Below are 19,130 nucleotides of genomic sequence, written 5' to 3'. Positions count from 1 at the left end.
TTTGGGCACTAAACTCTTTTCAAATAGCCGGACATTTTGCGTCTTCGTTTTGGTCATATTTTCGTGACTCGATTTTTTCCATTGCTAGCAATGTACCATGTTAGGTCGACCTCCACGCAGTTCCCCCTGGAAACCAACGTGATAAATTCCTGGTGAATTTGTCACGTTGGGCTAACTGAACTGACCTCATGTTCATCGTATCATTCTCCACTGGTGCCCTGCCAGCGTAAACCGTTAGCGCAGGCGGGTGCACCAATCCATTATCATACACAAAAAAAAATGGGGGTGCCATTAGTCCCCACTGCCCTGTTACCAACAAGCCCCTTACACTCATGATTAAATTATTAAGTTAATGTTTTAAATTTTGATACAGTTAAAATAACGTAAACATATGTTTACATTATTTTAACAAAAAAAATGGGGGTGCCATTATTATTCGGTACCTAAGTGTATACTTAGGTACCGAATAATAGATTTTGAGACTTATCACTAGAACTGTATCTAATTGTAGAAAGGAGCATCCAGGTACGGCTTTGTTTATTAGTCAACGATAGGCCAACAGAGAATTTATAGGATGGTGCATTATAGTCCGTAACTATATGTATAGGCATTGTATCAGTTTTGTATATAGTTAATGTGTAATTATGGAAGCGTCAAGTTATATTTTCTCTTTATATCATTCACTGAATTCTAATGTACTAATAGAACTTGTCATTCCTTAAAATAAACATTAGCGTAATTCTAAAGGCGAGGTTACACCTTACTCGCAAATGCACCCCTCCTGAAGCGCTCAATGCGCAAGTCCGAATAACCTCATTCAATCCACGCCTCAGGTCATCCACACGCATTTTGTCATTGTATTTTATTAACAAAAACCACCCGTGTATTAAGCACAAAGGAATTTATTACAGTGTTGATTTGTTGTCTAATATACATTACGAAAATATTGTAAGAGATAGGTGACAATTCCTTATGGAAACGCGTGACCCCACTGGGATAATTTTACGCTTGATTCTGTCAATAAACGTAAGGTGAGAGAAAATTTGTAGAATGTGAAGATTGTATCGATAGTGCAGCGTGAGTGATAAAATGGTAAATGACGCACAAGTACAGTCGCCACCAGATTTGGTTGTGCGTGAAGATATTAACCGCACAAGCGTCGCGTGCAATGTAAATAGGAGTGTCAAAATATTAGAATACAAGGTGAGTGTATATGTACCTGCATCTAGAAGCAGATAATGGTCCATAGATAAATGAAGCTAAAATATTAAAGCATTGAAATCAATAAGTATATTTAGATATTTTTTATTATAGATTTTATTAAAACAAAAGTGAGATTATTATATTTATGCTATTCCATCGCATCTTTTTTATTTTTAAATTTAATAGTTACCATTTGGCATGGAACTTCTCCATACTATTTATCGCGATCAATCTTGGTTACACGAAAGAAGTTATGGGTAGAAGCTGACAGTAATATAAATAGTCTATATTTTAACGTTTTTTACGGAACATGTTGTAATTGTCTATTCCGTAACAATATCATAGATGAAAAAGTATGTTTGTATGCCATTCAATTTGTTACCTATTTACGACTAAACAGCAGGAAGGTCTTAATGAAATGTGATGCGATTGTATAATATCACATACGGACATATGCGATTTTTTAACTTAAAAAAAACATGCAATGCCGTTATACGGTAAAAGATAGTCCTCTATAAAGATACAGTGTAATCTACCTATGCTATAAAATATTTACTCTTATTAATTTATTATTAAATATTAAGCTTCAAAAGATACACGTTTAACATCGATTTTTTAAAGAAATAAAATTTGGTAATATATAATATTTGATACAGGGACTGCTATGGTCATGTGGTCTCCGACAGATTTGTTTAACTGCCCTCTGGCTTCCACTTGGTGCTTTAATATTTTGTTACGTGACAGCGTCAATATTTCAAGCAGATGACATACACGAAACACATTGTAGGGTAAGTTAAAATTAACTAATATTATTTTTCTTTTTCTCAACATCTAAAAAAATATTTATATAATTTCTAGTTGCCTTTATTTCTAAAGTAGGTTTATTTATCCATAGCTATTAATCTATGCGAAGGTATGTACGTACGTATATTTGTGTCTATTTGTCTGTCTGTCTGTTTATTACGTACTTGTTTGTAATCCATTAGTTGTGTATGTAACTAATGGATTTAAATGCAATTTAACATGAAGAACTATTGTGTATTCTCGAGGAAAATCATATGGTATCTTTTATCTTCAAAAATATATATTCATAATCTGCAAGAGGGTAAAATAAAGTCAAACACAGAGAGTTAATGTTTGTGCAAAAAGTTTGTTTTTTTGTGTCGCGGGTAAAAGACAACACTATAATTTCTATTAAACTACTGATTAGCCTAGAATAATTTTGTTATTATATTTACAGGTATACAATGTAGTGCCGTCAATAAGTGCGATTACGGGTATAAGCCCACAAAGGTACGTGTGGCGGATATGTGTTGCGTTCCACTTAGGACCAAGGTTGTTAATAGGTTCCTTATACTACAACTATCACAAAGAACGCACCTCTCATATCGTCGAGGAAAAGGTGAGACCTTCTAGATAATTCACTAATTATATAAATCAACAGCATAACACAGTAGTTACATAGTTACTAAGATCTAATAGTTAATATTACTAATGGAGTGCTCGAAATTCAACCGTAATTAATTTAAGAATCAGTACTTAATTTACAATAAACAAAACAATTTGCGTGTGTGTCAAATACAGCATAGTGTGTGTATCTAATGTTTTTTACTGATTTAATGGATATTTAAAAAATATATATTAGTATGCTACATTCCTTCTCTATATAAACTATAAGTGTGCGTGAAATTTCATACTCCTTCCTCCGACCAATTTCCGTGAAAAGGAGTACAAAGTTTCTCAGGACAATTCACACAGCGCCATCTAAACCCAAGTAAAGCTATCTAAAGCTTGTGTTACGGGTACCAGATAACCAATACAAGTGTACATAGACAATTTTTTTTCGTAAATACATACATATTATACATAGAAAACACCCAGACCGATACAAACAATCATACTCATGAATACAAATGTTTGTGCCGTGCGAGGAATCGAACACGCGACTATCGGACGTAAAGCGGTGTGCTAGACCGCTAGACCACCGAGGTCGTCAAATTGGATATGATGAAAGTTGTTAATAGGTATCGACAGCTGATGTTAGCCATGAATAAAAATGGCTAAATCAATCCCTTTGTAATTAAAATCGATTGGATTAATAACGACTATATTAACGAAAAAATATTTAAGTAAAAAACATCAAGCGTTGTCATTTAACTGGAATGACAATCAAGCTTACGGCTCATCCTAATGGTAAGTGGTCATCATAGTTTATATATATGAACAGCACCACGTCACCGTATAAAACCCGCAGTTACCATTCTCGTTGAGTTACCCCCATACCATGTAATTTTAACGTTCAATTGAAACGCAGCTTACAAAGCAAGCTCTACTTAGCTTTGAAAATAGGTTTTTACATATTTACATAGTACATTTTACATAGTTACAATATATATAAGAAATTACATTCCTTAACCTGAATAATTTTCAGTCTCGAGTACTAGCGACGAAATTAGGTGAAGCTTGCTATTGGCTCAATTTTATAGAGTTATTCGCGTTGACTGGAGTGACTTATGTATCCAACAGAGAAAATTATTGTGAGTATAACTTCACATACCTGTTATATTATTGTCATAATTCACATTACTTAAATTATTTCCCTCTGTAGTTAAAAGCTTAGATTTTTCTAGATACCCAAAAGCTAGTTCAGATCTATGGGGTACAATGTTTGCTCGATGGTTATAATAAACAAACACATAGGATGTAAACAATTCAAATGATCTATCACTAGAAAATTGTAAATTAGTAAAAAGTAACTATTTGTTTACATGGAGGGAGATAAAAATTCTTTACTCTCCATTTTTTTATTCTTATTCATTAAGAAGGATAACATAACTTTTTTTATATATTCCAGTCGTACATGAGAAAATCTTCATAGTGTTCATGATAACCGCCCTGCTGCATATGCTATGCCGGGCACGTGTGGGGGGCATCGCCAGCGACATAGTAGAACCGGTGAGGACCAACAAACTTGTGTGGATTCTATTCTACGTGGCCATAGCAGCCACTGTCGGTCTTATCATATTTTTCCTCAGACATCGACTGCTCTGTAGACCTTTAGGTAAGTGCTGTTTAATTTGCGAACTTTCCAATAAAATAATTATTATTTCTAGGAATTACCTCTCAGTGCATGTACGTGGTTTATTATCATCACTACATAGTATAAAACAAAGTCCCGGTTGCTGTCTGTCCCTATGTAAGCTTAAATCTTTAAAACTACGCAACAGTTTCTGAAGCGGTTTTTTTAAGAGATAGAGTGATTCAAGAATAAGGTTTATATATATAATACATGTACACCCCTGCGAAGTAGCTAGTTATTGATAGAAGTAATAATATGTATTTTATATAATTTGAATGGGAAATAACCTCACAACTGATATTAAAACCCGTCATCTATACCTATAAATGAACAGCACCACGGACATTACGCTATCGTGGGACAACTATGTTACCACTCACGCATCCCTATTCCACAGGATAAGATCTCATACTTCTTATCCCTATCCCGTAATTTTACTTTAACTACACCCTAAAACAATGTATGCTGCTTCGCTTCTGAAATAAGTGTCACAGATACCCACACACACGACTCTACGAATTCAGTAGTACAGTGGTAGACCACTGGTAATTATTTATTTCAAGCTAATATGATGTTTTACACTTATGCTTTAGTGAATTAACTTAATTATATATATAATAAACTTGAATTTCATAATTTGTATTATAAAGATACTATAATTTATAACAAAGTTTATTTGACATATCCGCATAAATCTGAAACATTATCAGGACAGAAATATTAACTAATTAGGTACTGAAACACGATTAGGAAACTTCGCGTGACTAACTTACATACATTCAGTGTATACGTATACGGACATAATTATGTTTAGTACCTGTAGGCATTGTTGTTAAATCATATAAATATGTATACCTCGAGATTTATTATACAGCCCAAAATTATTGCAAACTTGTAGCAGACCCGCGCTACTTTATATTTATCAGGGGGTAGGAGATTGTTAATAATGCAGGATAATGAAGATAGATTGCTAAGAATGGGGCTACCCATTGCTAGCAATATACCATGTCAGGTCGACCTCCACGCGTTTCCCCTAGAGACCATTGTAGACAATTTCTGGTAAATTCACCACGATGGGCAAACTGATCTGACTTCATGCTCATCTTATCATCCTTCACTGGTACCCCTTCAACACATACCGTTAGCATAAGGGACTATTGCACTATTCCCATAACATCTCTGAAAAAAAAAACTTCGAATTTATCACATCATCGTTTTTACAACATTTTCATTGTAGAACGTTTATTATCAAGTTCATCATTGCGTGATGTTTTGTTAAATGGCAACACTAAAAGAGTGTTAAAAGTTGGGCCAGTAGCACCCTTGACATCCATACTACAAAATTTGTAAGTTTGGGTGCATTTATATAATAATAGCAATACATCTTTATTATTATCCGACATTTCGATTACTATTAACACAGGTAAGATTAATATTCTATTAATTAATAAGAATATATTTAAAGATTACACAAGCATTTATATAGCTAATGTATGTAAGTATAGTAACTCAAATTACGACCACTTTTTTGTAATTGGAATGGCAAACGAGCTTACGGTCCATCTGATTATAAGTTAACCAACGCGTACATGAGTACCACGGTTATTGCGTGATCATGTGATGTCAAGTGATTCCGGAGACTAAGATTGCATACCTCAAATCTGTTTCACTGCCTTATCTCAACCCATGAACCAAAATGAACCAAAAAGAAGGCTGCTTGGTGACTGAAATAGGTCATGCTGGTGATATAGGTAATACTGTGGTCACCTCAGTCTCACCTATTCCAGTCAGACGGCAGAGGGTACGACGACTTTTTTCAAACCTAGCACTCCACTTATGATAAAATAACTAAAAATTAGATTTCTTAAAACGTTGATATCTGTTAAGACACAAAAAATCGAACGCTTAATATAATACTGAATTAGCTAAGAAATTAAAAATTTTGGAAAATTAATATTATTATTAAAATATTAAAGTACATTTCTCTATATATATTTGTAATGTTTAGTTAATGCGATCTACTATTAAGGTAAGCGTGCGATATATTAATTATATTATTATTGCAAATGTTATCTCCAACAATTTCATAAATTCATGTATGAAAGGATGCAGTATGAGGACGTTATATAAGAATTATCATTATTTTTTCAGCGTTCACATGGTTCTCGGTATGCGAGTACATTCTGGCGACTGCGAACATGGCGTTCCATGCGCTGGTAGTGCGTGATCTTCCACTGCATCAACTACAAGTTATGTGTCCCACGCATAGCAAGACAAACTAACAATGTTAAGCTATTTGAAGACTCATACACGTTCATGGAAACTTCCTGAAAATGTAGGTATAAACATTTATTTATAAGAGTTACAGTTATAACTTCCATGTAAATAATACTAATGAAGCTATTTGATCCATCATAGGTCGATATAATTTGCAATATAATTTAGTGTGATTAAATTGGCAGTTGTTTATGAACAATCTTTAAATATTATTTTTGTATTTTCAGTATTTCAGTAGGAAGTGTAGGTTGTTTAAAAACTTTAATTATTTTATTTCAATTGATCTGCAGGGATTATTGCGTGCATATTAGTGAATATAAGAAAATAAGAAGCCAATGAATAGGTATTCGGAATCAATATAAATATCTGATAATTCAGAAAATCAGAACATAAGAGTGCGCAAACTATATTGTATCAAAACACATGATAGACTCTTCACCATTGATGTCCTAGCCTTAAATAAAGTTCTTTGAAGCCTTTGTACCTGCCATAGATTTGTAAGTAACGTTAAGGTATAGTTATTAGTGTCTGAACCGACATTGAGGAATATGGTGTTCGCATTCGTTTAGCTTCCGCCTCTCTATTGGCACTGTATAGTTATTAGTTTACTTAAAATATAATGTACCGACATAAGTAGATATTTAATTTTTATTGTACACAAAATTTGAAAATTGTATAGGTTTCTCAAGCTCTCGATATTTTTCTCTAAATGTATTTGTAAGCCCAGTTTCCACCCGCAACCTTTTTTTCAGTCCAGCTATTCTGTATCTTAAATTATTTTATGTAAGTTGAACAGCTCATACGCTGACAACTCATCTGGTAGTAAGTTGTAATTGTATTGTAGCCTTTATTCATGGAAGCACCACGGATATCATGTCAACCCGTGATCCCTATGTTATACTTCATGCATTGCCATTCTGGAAAATAATTGTATCTTGTCTTCGTATAATTATGTTTACCTTCTGAATTTTTCTGCCTTGTGACTAGTTTTATAAATTTTTCATGTTTTTACTTTTTTCGTACAGTTTCCCCATTTCCACTTTAAGTAGGTAATGTACTTATAAATTAATTATTTTGATCTTTTAGTGTAGTTATCTCACCGATTCCCTATTTTTCTATGTCATTCTACTTCGTTAATTTTGCATCGAAGATATAATATTATATTAGTAATATTTTTATGGAATATAAATCGATGTTTATATTCCAAATCCAAATCGAAGTTAGTTTAATTGCTGCAAAACCCATGGAGACTTAATTTGAAACGAAATATATATTATTAAATACATTAATCTATTCAAACGCGTATTAAAACGTATAACTTAGTAGTGTTAAGACTTGATTAACTATATTAATAACATAAGTATGAGACTCTAAATAAATCTACTAACAATATTTCTGTAAAAACTCTGTATGGGTTACCTAATTGGTATATAAAGCTATTAGCATATGTTAATTTCGTGCAGTACTATACTGATACACACGAGAAAAAAGGAGGAACATCCCATCCCATTGACATGCACATGCAAACATAAATTACCTCTAGACAACAACAGGAAATAATCATCTAAAAAAGGACAGAATTGCTACATACATTTTCAGTTTGTGTATATTAAAAATAACATTGTGAATACTCATATAAACAGCTATTTTTCTTCATATTGTATGGTATTGTATAACAAACAATACCATTTCTGAGCTAGACTCTAAGGTATATTATAAGAAAAGCACCTACCAGTGATTGTAGCGATTCTTCCTCTCAGTGTCTCTCTTAGGGGACCTGAGGTAAATAGAGTTAACCTAGAATATGCACTATTAGATCATTTTTATAAAAATAGGCAGTATTATATATGATCGAAATATTTTGTTGTGGTCAATTTGGTCTATATTCTGTATGAACCACGTATATACATTTCTCTATTCGTACACAGATTGTATAAGCTTATAAACAAATGCATTGCAAGTAATACTCAGAAACTGAGGGTTCAATACTCTGTATCAGATATCAGTTAAATTAAATTAATCCTTCGTATGTTACAAATGTCAAGGATCTAAAACAAGAAGTTTGATTTTCGTTCCAACTCTATGTTCAAGCAATAGTTATTATGAGCTATGAGCCTATTTAGAAATGCCTATGTCTTCATTGAGCCATAAATTTCTAATCATTTGTATGCTTTTAATATGTAGGTAGTCTACATTTTATTCGTTCTAGGGAATGACAATCATCATCAAAATAATGACTACCTGTCAAATGTACGAACAAACTTATATAAGTTCTGTATATACTGTAAAGGTATATAAATTTATTCATGGTTCATAAGTAGTATATAATAAGCTTTATATTACTATATCTACTCAGACGACAATGGATTACTGTGCACTCAGGTCTGAGCTAAGGGAATAACTTTAATAGTGAGACTGACATGTGACACTTGTATAATTCAGTAAACCTAGTGTTCTGCTACCCTGAATTACTCGACCGACATAAAAAAACTTTGTGTTTTAATTTATATTTTTCTCTGGACCGACCGACCGATATCAAACCAAAAATTTGTCCGATGAAGCTCGTACCTCTTGAATACATTTTTGGTTTGCATTGGAAATATACTGAGCGAAATATGAGCATGCCAACTGATGCGTTCATCTCAACATCGACAATTAGCAAAGCCTGTGATTACCTTCTCTAGGATAAAAGTCTTGATAGTGTATTTGTTTTTGTGTATATTTCATCAGTCTCAGAGGGACGATGCTAAAATAGCAAAATTGCACTTGTGCTGAACTTCGATGGAGTTTAATGATCGAGAGGCAACCCTAAGATATACCTATAAAATTGAAAACATGTATCTACTCGTACATATATCGGAATTTGGTGGACTTTAAGTTAATAATATAAATTAAATATAGATACTGCTAAAATGTAGGCAAAGGTAGGTATCTACTGCCTTAATTATTATAAGATCTATTTATAACCGTAAACATTTAGCTACTACATTATACATAGGTACCTACTGTTAATTCGATTTATAAATTAATTTGCTTATATTAAAGGACCAATATATTTATGGAGAAAATTATATATGTTCTATATTAATATATATATTGACTTGAACATATCTTACCTAAAAATGATATATATATATATACAGTATATATGCGAAGTTTATTTATTATAAAATTAAGCACCATTGCATAACCTCAATTAAAATACTTATTAATAAAACCAATGTGACTGATAAATGTTTTGAATCATATGCGTAAATTAAGTAGATAATTACGCAAATAGCAATTGTTATTGTTATGTGACGAACAAAAATTAAAATAATGGACTATGTGTCAAAGAAATCAATGTAGATTTCATACTAGAGGAATTGTCTGCGTTGATATTGCTTCTTCCTTAAATGAATGAAGTAGGCTTTCCTTAATTGATAATTTATAACTTGGTTTATTTAAATAGTTACTTGTTTATGCTGTAAATAAATATTACATCGCTCTGTTATTTATTTATATTACGTTGTTGCTTTTTATTAAGATTCTAAATATTTAGGTATACATTTCTTATTATTAATTAAGATAATACCTAATGCAAGGTAGTACCTAATACTTCGACAAGGATTGCATTTTAATAGAACTCATCAAAAAAAAGTAAGAATTATAATTTAAGGACAGTGCTGTAAGTCAAAGAAAGAATACAAATTTAATAAATGATAGAGTTGCTTATTACATGTTTCTAACCAAATGTTTAGAAATTTTCTTTTACACGAATGATATAAATATTAACACAAAGGAAGTGTTTAGTTTCAGAATTATACCTATACCAAGCTGTAACGCAATTCTCTATCTATCTTTTAAGATACCTATTTTTCTATTTTGTAGTAATTTCATTAATTGCGATAGCGATAAGTTAATGATACCTAGTCAAATAGATAAATAGACATTAATAAGTAGAAATCATTCTCTGTTTGTTACAATAAAACACGATTTGACTTTATTGTTATGAACCTACTTTGTTATTGTTATTATTAAAATGTTGTAATTTTATACAAAATTGTTATTGTACACCTGAGTCATTTGGTAATTTTTGTATATTAAATAAATTATATGTATAACATGTTGACACAAATCATATAAATTATTATTTTCTTACTATAGTAGAACTGATAGAGTAGAAATTTAAAGATACAGAAAGTTGTTAACACTTTTGGGATTAAATTTCTGTGTATATATATATATATATATATATATATATATATATATATATACATATTAGAGTTTTAGGACATTATGTATTTAGCAATATAGTTTAACCAAACTGATCACAATTAATTAATTATTAACTATTTGGATAATTAAGTCGAGGATCGAAGAATGACTTGACGAGATGGCAATTATGTCTACTGAATCTATTTTTTTGTAACTATTCTAGTGATTTTGGTCGCAGCTGGCCTTTACAGGTTCACCGAACGGCATGGTTTATTGCAGAGGGCACTCCAAATACGCAGAAGGACTTATGGAAGGGTTGAAGGGCAAATCCCGCCTGACGACAGTCTAGTTATCTATCCACAGTCAACAATACCAAATGTTGGATTAACTTTTTTTATGTGGAAATAATCTTCTAGAGAAACTCGGCCATTTTAGATAAGGGTTAACGGAAAGATAAAGTGGAATTTTAGGGACTAAAAACCTCATGATGTTCCATACCTAATACTCTCTATCTGTTTCATGAAAAATTTAAGTCATCGTGTTATACATATAAATAACTATAGTTATACATATATATAGTTTTATAGTTGTTATAATTAATATTACCTTTTAGATTAACATGTTACTCTAATTCTGTATACCTATTTGCAATCGCACAAATGCTTTATGCAGATACAAGATAAGACAGGATGATTCGTTTCACGATTAACTTTCGATGATTCTTTCAAATCATTCATCGTGTTGGAGAATTAACATACATACTGTATCTACTTTCTACAAAATACACGGAAATCAACAATAAATTGTTGAGTTGCGTACCTATATTATCAAAAACTAGACAAAAAAGCTTTGCATTGCAAATTATGTATCTATAACTTCAGGAATGTTGAATAAGTTTGTAATTTTACAGTCTTAAGTCAATTAAAGTACACCAATTTTGTAAATTGGGTTGAATTGGATCTATTGATATGTGTCTCCTGATTTTCATTAGATACATTTGCGTGTCATTCTTTGGCACTGAATTCGGTAATTATGAATCCTAACTGGACCGTTGCGGTCTTTGAGTGTTCTTTGAATATACACAAATAATAATTAATATTTTTTATAAGACCAAAATGTATACTTACTTCTTTATTTTTTATATAAAATGTGTGCTATAAGTTTCTGTTATAAATCAATAAAATTAGTGGATAGACTAGTAATCACAGAAAAGAAAGAATGTCATTTTTATTCAATAAATAAATGAAGAATTATAATTGTCTGTACAACTTCACCTTATTGTCAATGATTACTTCGATATTCTACATTTATTCATTGCCAATGTTCTTAAAAAAACTCCAATTAATCTACAAGACTTTTAAGACTTCAAAATTGTAATTTAATGTAATTTCATTTCATTCGTTATGACAAAAACTAAGAAAAAGAAAATAATTTAATGAAATTAGTTTTATCAACTGCAGATGTAAATTTTTAATTTGCTCATGCATGCAAACTGTTGTGTTTATTACATGTTTTTTATTGAAATCTAATATCATACTACCTACTAATTAAAAAAACAGACACGAGCTCATACAGTTTCATAATTTTGTTACTGTAAATTTCAACATGCATGATTCGTGAAACTGGTTTTATAAATTAATGTCAATTAGCCTAACTTAGACGATCTGTGTTGATTAATAATTGGTTATTACCTAAAATATACTACGAATAAAAAAATATTTATAGTCTTTAAATAATCTCAATTTTCTTAACTTTCATTCATTTCTTATTGGTGAATTTATCGAAGTACAAAGTAATACCTAGTTATGTAGTAGTTACAACCGTTCGCTATAAAATACCTATTATTTATATATAAACACTCTTTTAAAAAACCGAGAAGTATCTGGTAATATTTCTAACTAGCTGTACCAGCGACTTTTTCCGCGTGGAATTTAACTTTCTTTTTTTTAAATAAAAGTAGCCTAAGTTACGCCTTATTACATTAGCTAAAGTCCCGTCAAAATCGGTTCAGCCATTTCAGAAATTAGCCGGAACAAACTGATAGACAGACAAAAATTTGTAAAAAATGTTATTATGGTATATGGATATGTACCGTATTTACCTATATACATATGCACGAAGTAAAAAACAGTTATTTCAATATTACATACAGACACTCCAATTTTATTTATATGTATACATAAACCATATATACCTATCTACATACAAATAGATATTTGAAAAATAAATAGTTACCTGGAATAAAAAATAGTTATTTATTTTCCTTGATGGCATATTCGTAAGTATATATAGCTATTTTCTATATTATGATTTTTAAAATTATCTTTTATGTAAATAATTTACTTACCAGGTACCTATGTGCTTTTTTATACCTATAGGTCATCCTCATTTTATTATTTACAAGTTAGTTATTAATTTTTTTATATATTTTAGGTACCGATAGATTTTTCTATATGAGCGCTCTTTGATTCATCTTTAAATTAGTATTTACTTTCAAAACCGGTCTTTCCATAATATTTAGTTTCTCTTCTGATTTTAGATATTTTTAGATAATTAAGAACCTAATTGTAATTTCATAATCTGCAATTAAGTTAGAGTAAACATATAGAGAGCGATTGAAAGCTACGCTTTTATTAAATTCCATGGAAACTGTATATACTATACAGGTATATTGTGAAATAAACTTAGATATTTAATTTTGTGCATGGATCTAATAAATCCGTTTGTTTTACGTAATAAATGACTTATATTAATACGTCTTCATATTTCGATAATAAACATTGATCTACTCCCTCTTTCATTAACATTTTGTGCTATAAAATTTTCATCAACAAAGATGAAACTAGGTGTACTTGCAGAATAGCAGCATATGTTGCCTTTTTACCAAAAGAGACTAACATGAAAATTGTAAACAGACACAAAAAGTAAAATAATTACTTTATTTTCATGATTAGAGTAAAAATAAGTTCACCTAAAACATTTATAATGTTTAACTAACAAGATATCAACAAAACAGAAGTGAACCTTTATGAGTATCATAACTGTAATTAATCAATTATTTCAACAAACCGAAAAAGCGCCATCTATTGTCACATATTCGAACTAATAATAAAATACCAGATGGCACTAAGAAACGTAAATGTTGAAATAGAATAATGCTCGGTCTCTGTCACATCAAAGATGGCGGAAAGCGGGAGTAGCTAGGGCAGGTACAATCTTTGCATGTGTGCGTGTATACGAACTCACAATTTCACGTTTGACCACTCTCTGCACATACACTATCAAACAAAACCGGGTGAGTGCGGGGCAAGGGGAGTAACGTCCGTGAAGTTGTGTCAGCATATGCGCAAACGAGGTGCGCATTCGTCGCGTGCGTTGTCGAGATTCTTTGTGCCATTCTTCGCATACCAATAAGAGTATATTCTTTAAATTTACTCATAAATTATAGTTTAATCAAAATTCGCCCCTTTACTTCACCTTCAAACACCATAATAGGTAAGTAAAAATTACTTTTTATGTTATTTTCATACAATTAAAACGAGATTTTGGTGAATTTTATTCGGGAATGTCAACAATGCGATCGCGATCCTGCAATATTTTACATAGTTGTCGTGTTTGCCCCTCTGCGACTTCCGGTCGTTCGGCTGTCGGCGTTTTGCGATGTAAACATTATCTAGTTTTGAGATTTGGCCGCATTTATGCAGGCTGTCGGTAATGAAGTGTGCTCAAGGTGCTTTTGTGTTGTTAAATTCGCTTGAGTGTGCTTACTGGGATGGCGCAATTTTCGAAAGACGCGGTATGGTATCGTTCGCCCGCGATACACTTCAGTCGCGTTTGTGGCTGCATGCGATTTGACGTATTCTGCGCCCAGTGATGTCACTTGTCAGATTATTTTATGAAATGTCAAACGTTTTTAATGGAATTCGCGTGTGAATGGTAAACAAATTGACAGTGAAATTTATATTGATGCAGTGATTTTCTTAACGAGTGACATGGACTGTTATTATTCGAAATTTTATCCCAGTCGTGAGTATTTATTTACTGAAAACAAACAATAACATTCTTGGAATATTTTTGTAAATTCTTAACATACCTAATTGCTAAAAATCTCACGAGCTATGAGAACCGTATTTTAACCAATTAGGGAAACGGAAATACTTATTAATACAGAAAAGGTGTCATAACAACACATTATTTTAATTACCTGTGCCTTTATAAACAGTTTTCGATTTTCGAAAAATTATGTTTTTAAAATTACTTTATAATACTTTAATAAATAATTATTTTTGTTAAATTATTATATAATTTATTAATTAATAGACTTATATAAGTTAAATAAATATTAAAACGTAAAATACTTGTGTATTTGTATTTAAACTTGATATTATTAGTTTAATTAGTATTGTATGTTGATGTAGGTTTTTCCATGGATTATAAATAATCATGGAATGGTGATCCCATCTGCACTAATAATGTACGGAAAGGGCACCAGTAAAGGATTAAAGAATGAGAATAAGGCTAGATATTAAGCATAATTAACTAATCTAGGGGCAAAAGTATATTGATCTCCAGTATTATTATTAGGAGTTAAGAAGGTAATTGACCCTACCTAGATATCAAAGATATGTAGTAGTGTGTAGATTCTCATATAACTAGTTTATCAATTTTGGCGCCATTATACATTACCTACCTTTTCTAAGCTTATGTGATAGCCTACTTTCTTATTCTTTAAAAGAATTTACTTTATCATACATTTTGTTTAATTATACGGTACAATATTTATTAATTAACAATATCTTATCTTATTAAATTAAACATGAATTTATTTAAGATACCTATTTAGAGACTTAAAATTGCGGTCCAATCCAAATTTGCAGTGAGTTATTTTCAAAGAAGAAAAGTAACTATGGAATTTAGATTGGGTATCAAAGCTATCAAGTTACGACGTGATAGCACTTCATTTAAAGTGTTTCTAAAAAATTTTTATACACAATCGACTATTTTATAATAATTCTCTGGATTCCGTCCGTAATTAGGTCATGACTTTTAGTGTTCACAATCCCATAATATATCTACTATGAATGTTATATTTACTTACAATATTTCTAATTCACATTATTCATAAGGAGTATCTGTATCACATTTAGTTTAATTTAACACACTTAAATGAATGAGAAGAAACAATGAAACACTCAAGTGATTAATAGTAAACATATTGGCACTGGCAAACTACTAACATTAACTATAGACTAGAAAGTGAAAATTATAGATTGTGTCTAGCGTCACAGTAATAATATGCCAAATCAGCTAATTTTATAACTCAATAGCTTTTTTTTATTGTGTTAGGATTATTTTAATGTTAATATTAATGACCCTAATTTAAAAAAGTTACACGATAATTTTTTTACAGTGCTTTCGAAGTAAAACAGGCGGTTATCCTACTCATAGACGTATTTTGTGTTAGAGAATATATGTTGTATAAATAAATAAAAGTATGGAACTATTTTAATAGATTTACATATGGTCTATGGCTTAAAAATTAATAAGTAAAACAGCAAAACATTAAAAAAGTTCAGTATTTGAACTTGATTCTAGACTAGTTAGAGAGATTGATAATTTAATTAGGTATAAAAGCATTATTAAAATACTACTTTGTTAAGTATAATGTTTTAGGAAGCATTACTGAATGTACAAAACAAAAAAAAATTTACCTACGTACACGTAACAGAATTGTAAGATTATATTATAAGTTATTTAAGAACAGAACTGTCACAACGTAGGTACCGTAATTCCAAAATCTAACTACAATCTTAGTTGTAAGTGTTTACTACCTATATTGTAATATGGGTACTATTTGAAGTTTTGAAATATGTATCTACATAGATGCATATTTCGAAAGAAAACTTTCAAATAGTTAATAGTTAGATTTTGATACAATACTATTTTTTATAATATATTGTCAAAATCTAAAATTTTACTGTTAACTTAATACGTGATCATAGAGATATAATTTTACGTACACACTGCACTTTTTAAATAATCTTTCTAAAATATTTGAAACTGATTTCTCATCCCGTCGCTTTTTAAAAATAACACTAAAAATTGGTTAAATAATTTTTGAGTATATCCATCCATTACGAACAAATAAACATACAAAAAATATATTAAAAATATTTCCTTTTAATAATATTAAAAGTAATTGTTATTGTTTTTAATGCATAGGTAATCCAGGCTTTGGGAGACTTCGATATGAATGCTCTTAATCAAAATTCTTGTAGTAACCATTACTTTTATATTTTTAGACAGGTACTCATTAGTAACGGTTGTTCTAAATGCAAAGTTTTATTTGTAAATCCATTTTCCAACCGTGCAGTATCTAGGTTTCTAAACTAAGTAAATACTGTATTGTAAACAATACCATAATGTTGATATAATGATTATTGTATTATACTATACTTAAAAGATTTCATTCCAAAGAGTTTAACTAACAAGTTGCAAAGTTCGTCTATGTAAATGCAATTACACTGGATACTGGTGTTCAATCTGCTAGTATGTGTGATATAATACTGTTTGTGTCAAAATAAATCAGAAGTTTATGTGCTTTATAAAAATTGTAGGCTAAAATATACTGATATGCATGACTAACAGTCCGACATACAATAAGATAACCCCAGTACACTCCATGTCCTGTTTAGCATGCAACACAGCCTTAAAATTTATTCTCATCCAATTCGCAATGTATCTATGTATGAATTCATGTTAAAATTATAGTAACTAATTGTACTCTTTCACGCAGTGGAAAAAATGGAAAAGTTTTAAATATTTGTAATATTCCTACTTTATTTATACTCTATATTTACTAGGTGAGAGGATTTTATAAAAAAAAATTAAAAAGCTATTATATTAAATATAGACTATATAGAAGAATATAGGCTGTAATATAAGAATTCGAGGATTTAAGCTGAAACGTAAATCTTATGCTGCTTGTATAACAAAAATCTAATAGAATTATGAGCTCTCAGACGAAACTATGGCAGGCCAGTAACGTAGTATATATTTGCTACAAATTCATATAAATCGTATTAAATAATATGGAATAAAATATCAATTATCAAAGAATAAATATATGTGTTAATTTTGGCACGGTGCCCTCAGTTCATCAGTTCATACCGTCTGGCCGGTATACCTCGAAGTGCGACTTATATACTCGTAGAGTTCTGTATAGATCATGGAGCGCTTCACTTTACAGTATCTGTCGGACTCTCGAATGAGTGCCAAGAGTTATTTTGGTCAATACGGTTGATGTTTTTATTGCGCGCCGCGACGCGGGCGACGCCGAGAACTTGTGAGCTGCACGACAAGCAATAAGACGTGTAAACTGCTGACGCTTCGGGCCCTCACGCGGCGTCGCATCTAATGGCCGATTCAGAACAATTTATCACGTATTCTGTCTTAGGGAAATTGAATTTAGCGCCATTTGCTTCTTCACAGACGGTTATTAATCTCCTTGATTAAACCATTCTATATATAACACTTTTACATGATCTTAGATGTGCCGATTTTCGTCACGCTTTTCAAACATTTTTCTACTCACTAAATATGCAAAGTGCTGCAAAGAACATTTCTAGGTCTAAATTTGTGTTTACTTATACATTCTGAATTAAAGTGCAGCTGATGGCACGCTCCGGATACAGTAATGGTAGAGCCCATTCACACTTATACTTATATGAACTTGCATCATTTACAACGATGTTGAACAACAAGAGGCAAAGCAAAGATTGTAATATGCATGAGCATGCAAATATTTAGCCATTAATTTGCATATTATGTGGGTATATGAGCAATTTCATAACAATTTAGTGGTAATTCATTCATAAATGAGTAAAAATTACGGTAATTGTGTATGAAACGCGAAAAGTGTTTGCGTCGTCACATTTTTAGCATTCTTACCTTTATTGTATTGATATATTCAGGGAATTTTAAAAAAATATTTCGTTCCATATATTGGTGAGAACAAACTCCGTCCCGAATATTTTCTACTGAGAATCGCTTCTATACGGTTTATATTTGACAGTCGGTGCAAAAACATCTTTCTTTTTCACGTAATGATTGTGTTAATCGTTTCAACTGTGTGGGAGAGGGACAGAGCACAGTCTAGAATATTGGCAAAGAGTAATTGATTCATGCGAGAAAAAGAATCTGGTGCTACACATATACGAGTAAAAAGAAATACAGATTGTGTTGGTACTCTTTCTTCTACTGTTAGTGTTGTGTCATTGACCAATCATCTTAATTAACTGTAAATGTATTTGATTGTTTGTATCCATATAATAAAGTATACTATTTGTTTGTAAAGAACAACAATTAAGATTAT

At 31.0% G+C, this 19,130-nt stretch overlaps 2 protein-coding genes across 4 annotated transcripts in view; both read left to right on the top strand.

Annotated features, from left to right (window-relative positions):
• Positions 1 to 1,080: 1,080 nt before the first annotated feature.
• LOC131846113 (post-GPI attachment to proteins factor 2-like) lies at positions 1,081 to 6,589 on the top strand. The gene is made up of 6 exons (XM_059195339.1): positions 1,081 to 1,203; positions 1,860 to 1,991; positions 2,444 to 2,605; positions 3,635 to 3,740; positions 4,058 to 4,264; positions 6,434 to 6,589. Exons 1-6 carry the CDS (start codon positions 1,090 to 1,092, stop codon positions 6,562 to 6,564), a joined length of 852 nt encoding a protein of 283 aa, XP_059051322.1. The 5' UTR covers positions 1,081 to 1,089; the 3' UTR covers positions 6,565 to 6,589.
• Positions 6,590 to 14,423: 7,834 nt separating this feature from the next.
• LOC131846100 (protein scalloped) overlaps positions 14,424 to 19,130 on the top strand; it is an 82,510-nt gene continuing 77,803 nt past the window's right edge. For 2 of the 3 annotated variants that reach the window (XM_059195322.1, XM_059195321.1), the window contains exon 1: positions 14,424 to 14,782. In XM_059195322.1, coding sequence (XP_059051305.1) covers positions 14,749 to 14,782 — 34 coding nt within the window. In that variant the 5' untranslated portion in view covers positions 14,424 to 14,748. The remainder of the gene's footprint in view (positions 14,783 to 19,130) is intronic. The other variant, XM_059195324.1, reaches the window with a different exon arrangement.

Source organism: Achroia grisella, unplaced genomic scaffold, assembly GCF_030625045.1.
Source record: "Achroia grisella isolate CSIRO2021 unplaced genomic scaffold, CSIRO_AGI_Agris_v1 utg501, whole genome shotgun sequence".
In the NCBI taxonomy this organism is placed as follows: Eukaryota; Metazoa; Arthropoda; class Insecta; order Lepidoptera; family Pyralidae; genus Achroia; species Achroia grisella.
This window is presented reverse-complemented; position numbering and strand designations above follow the sequence as displayed.

Bases quoted from the DNA above. Each gene is read 5' to 3' on its own strand.
- LOC131846113 (XM_059195339.1), top strand. From the start codon at position 1,090: ATGGTAAATGACGCACAAGTACAGTCGCCACCAGATTTGGTTGTGCGT. The intron at 1,204-1,859 runs GTGAGTGTATAT...TATTTGATACAG, and splicing joins TCAAAATATTAGAATACAAG to GGACTGCTATGGTCATGTGG. The intron at 2,606-3,634 runs GTGAGACCTTCT...AATAATTTTCAG, and splicing joins CTCATATCGTCGAGGAAAAG to TCTCGAGTACTAGCGACGAA.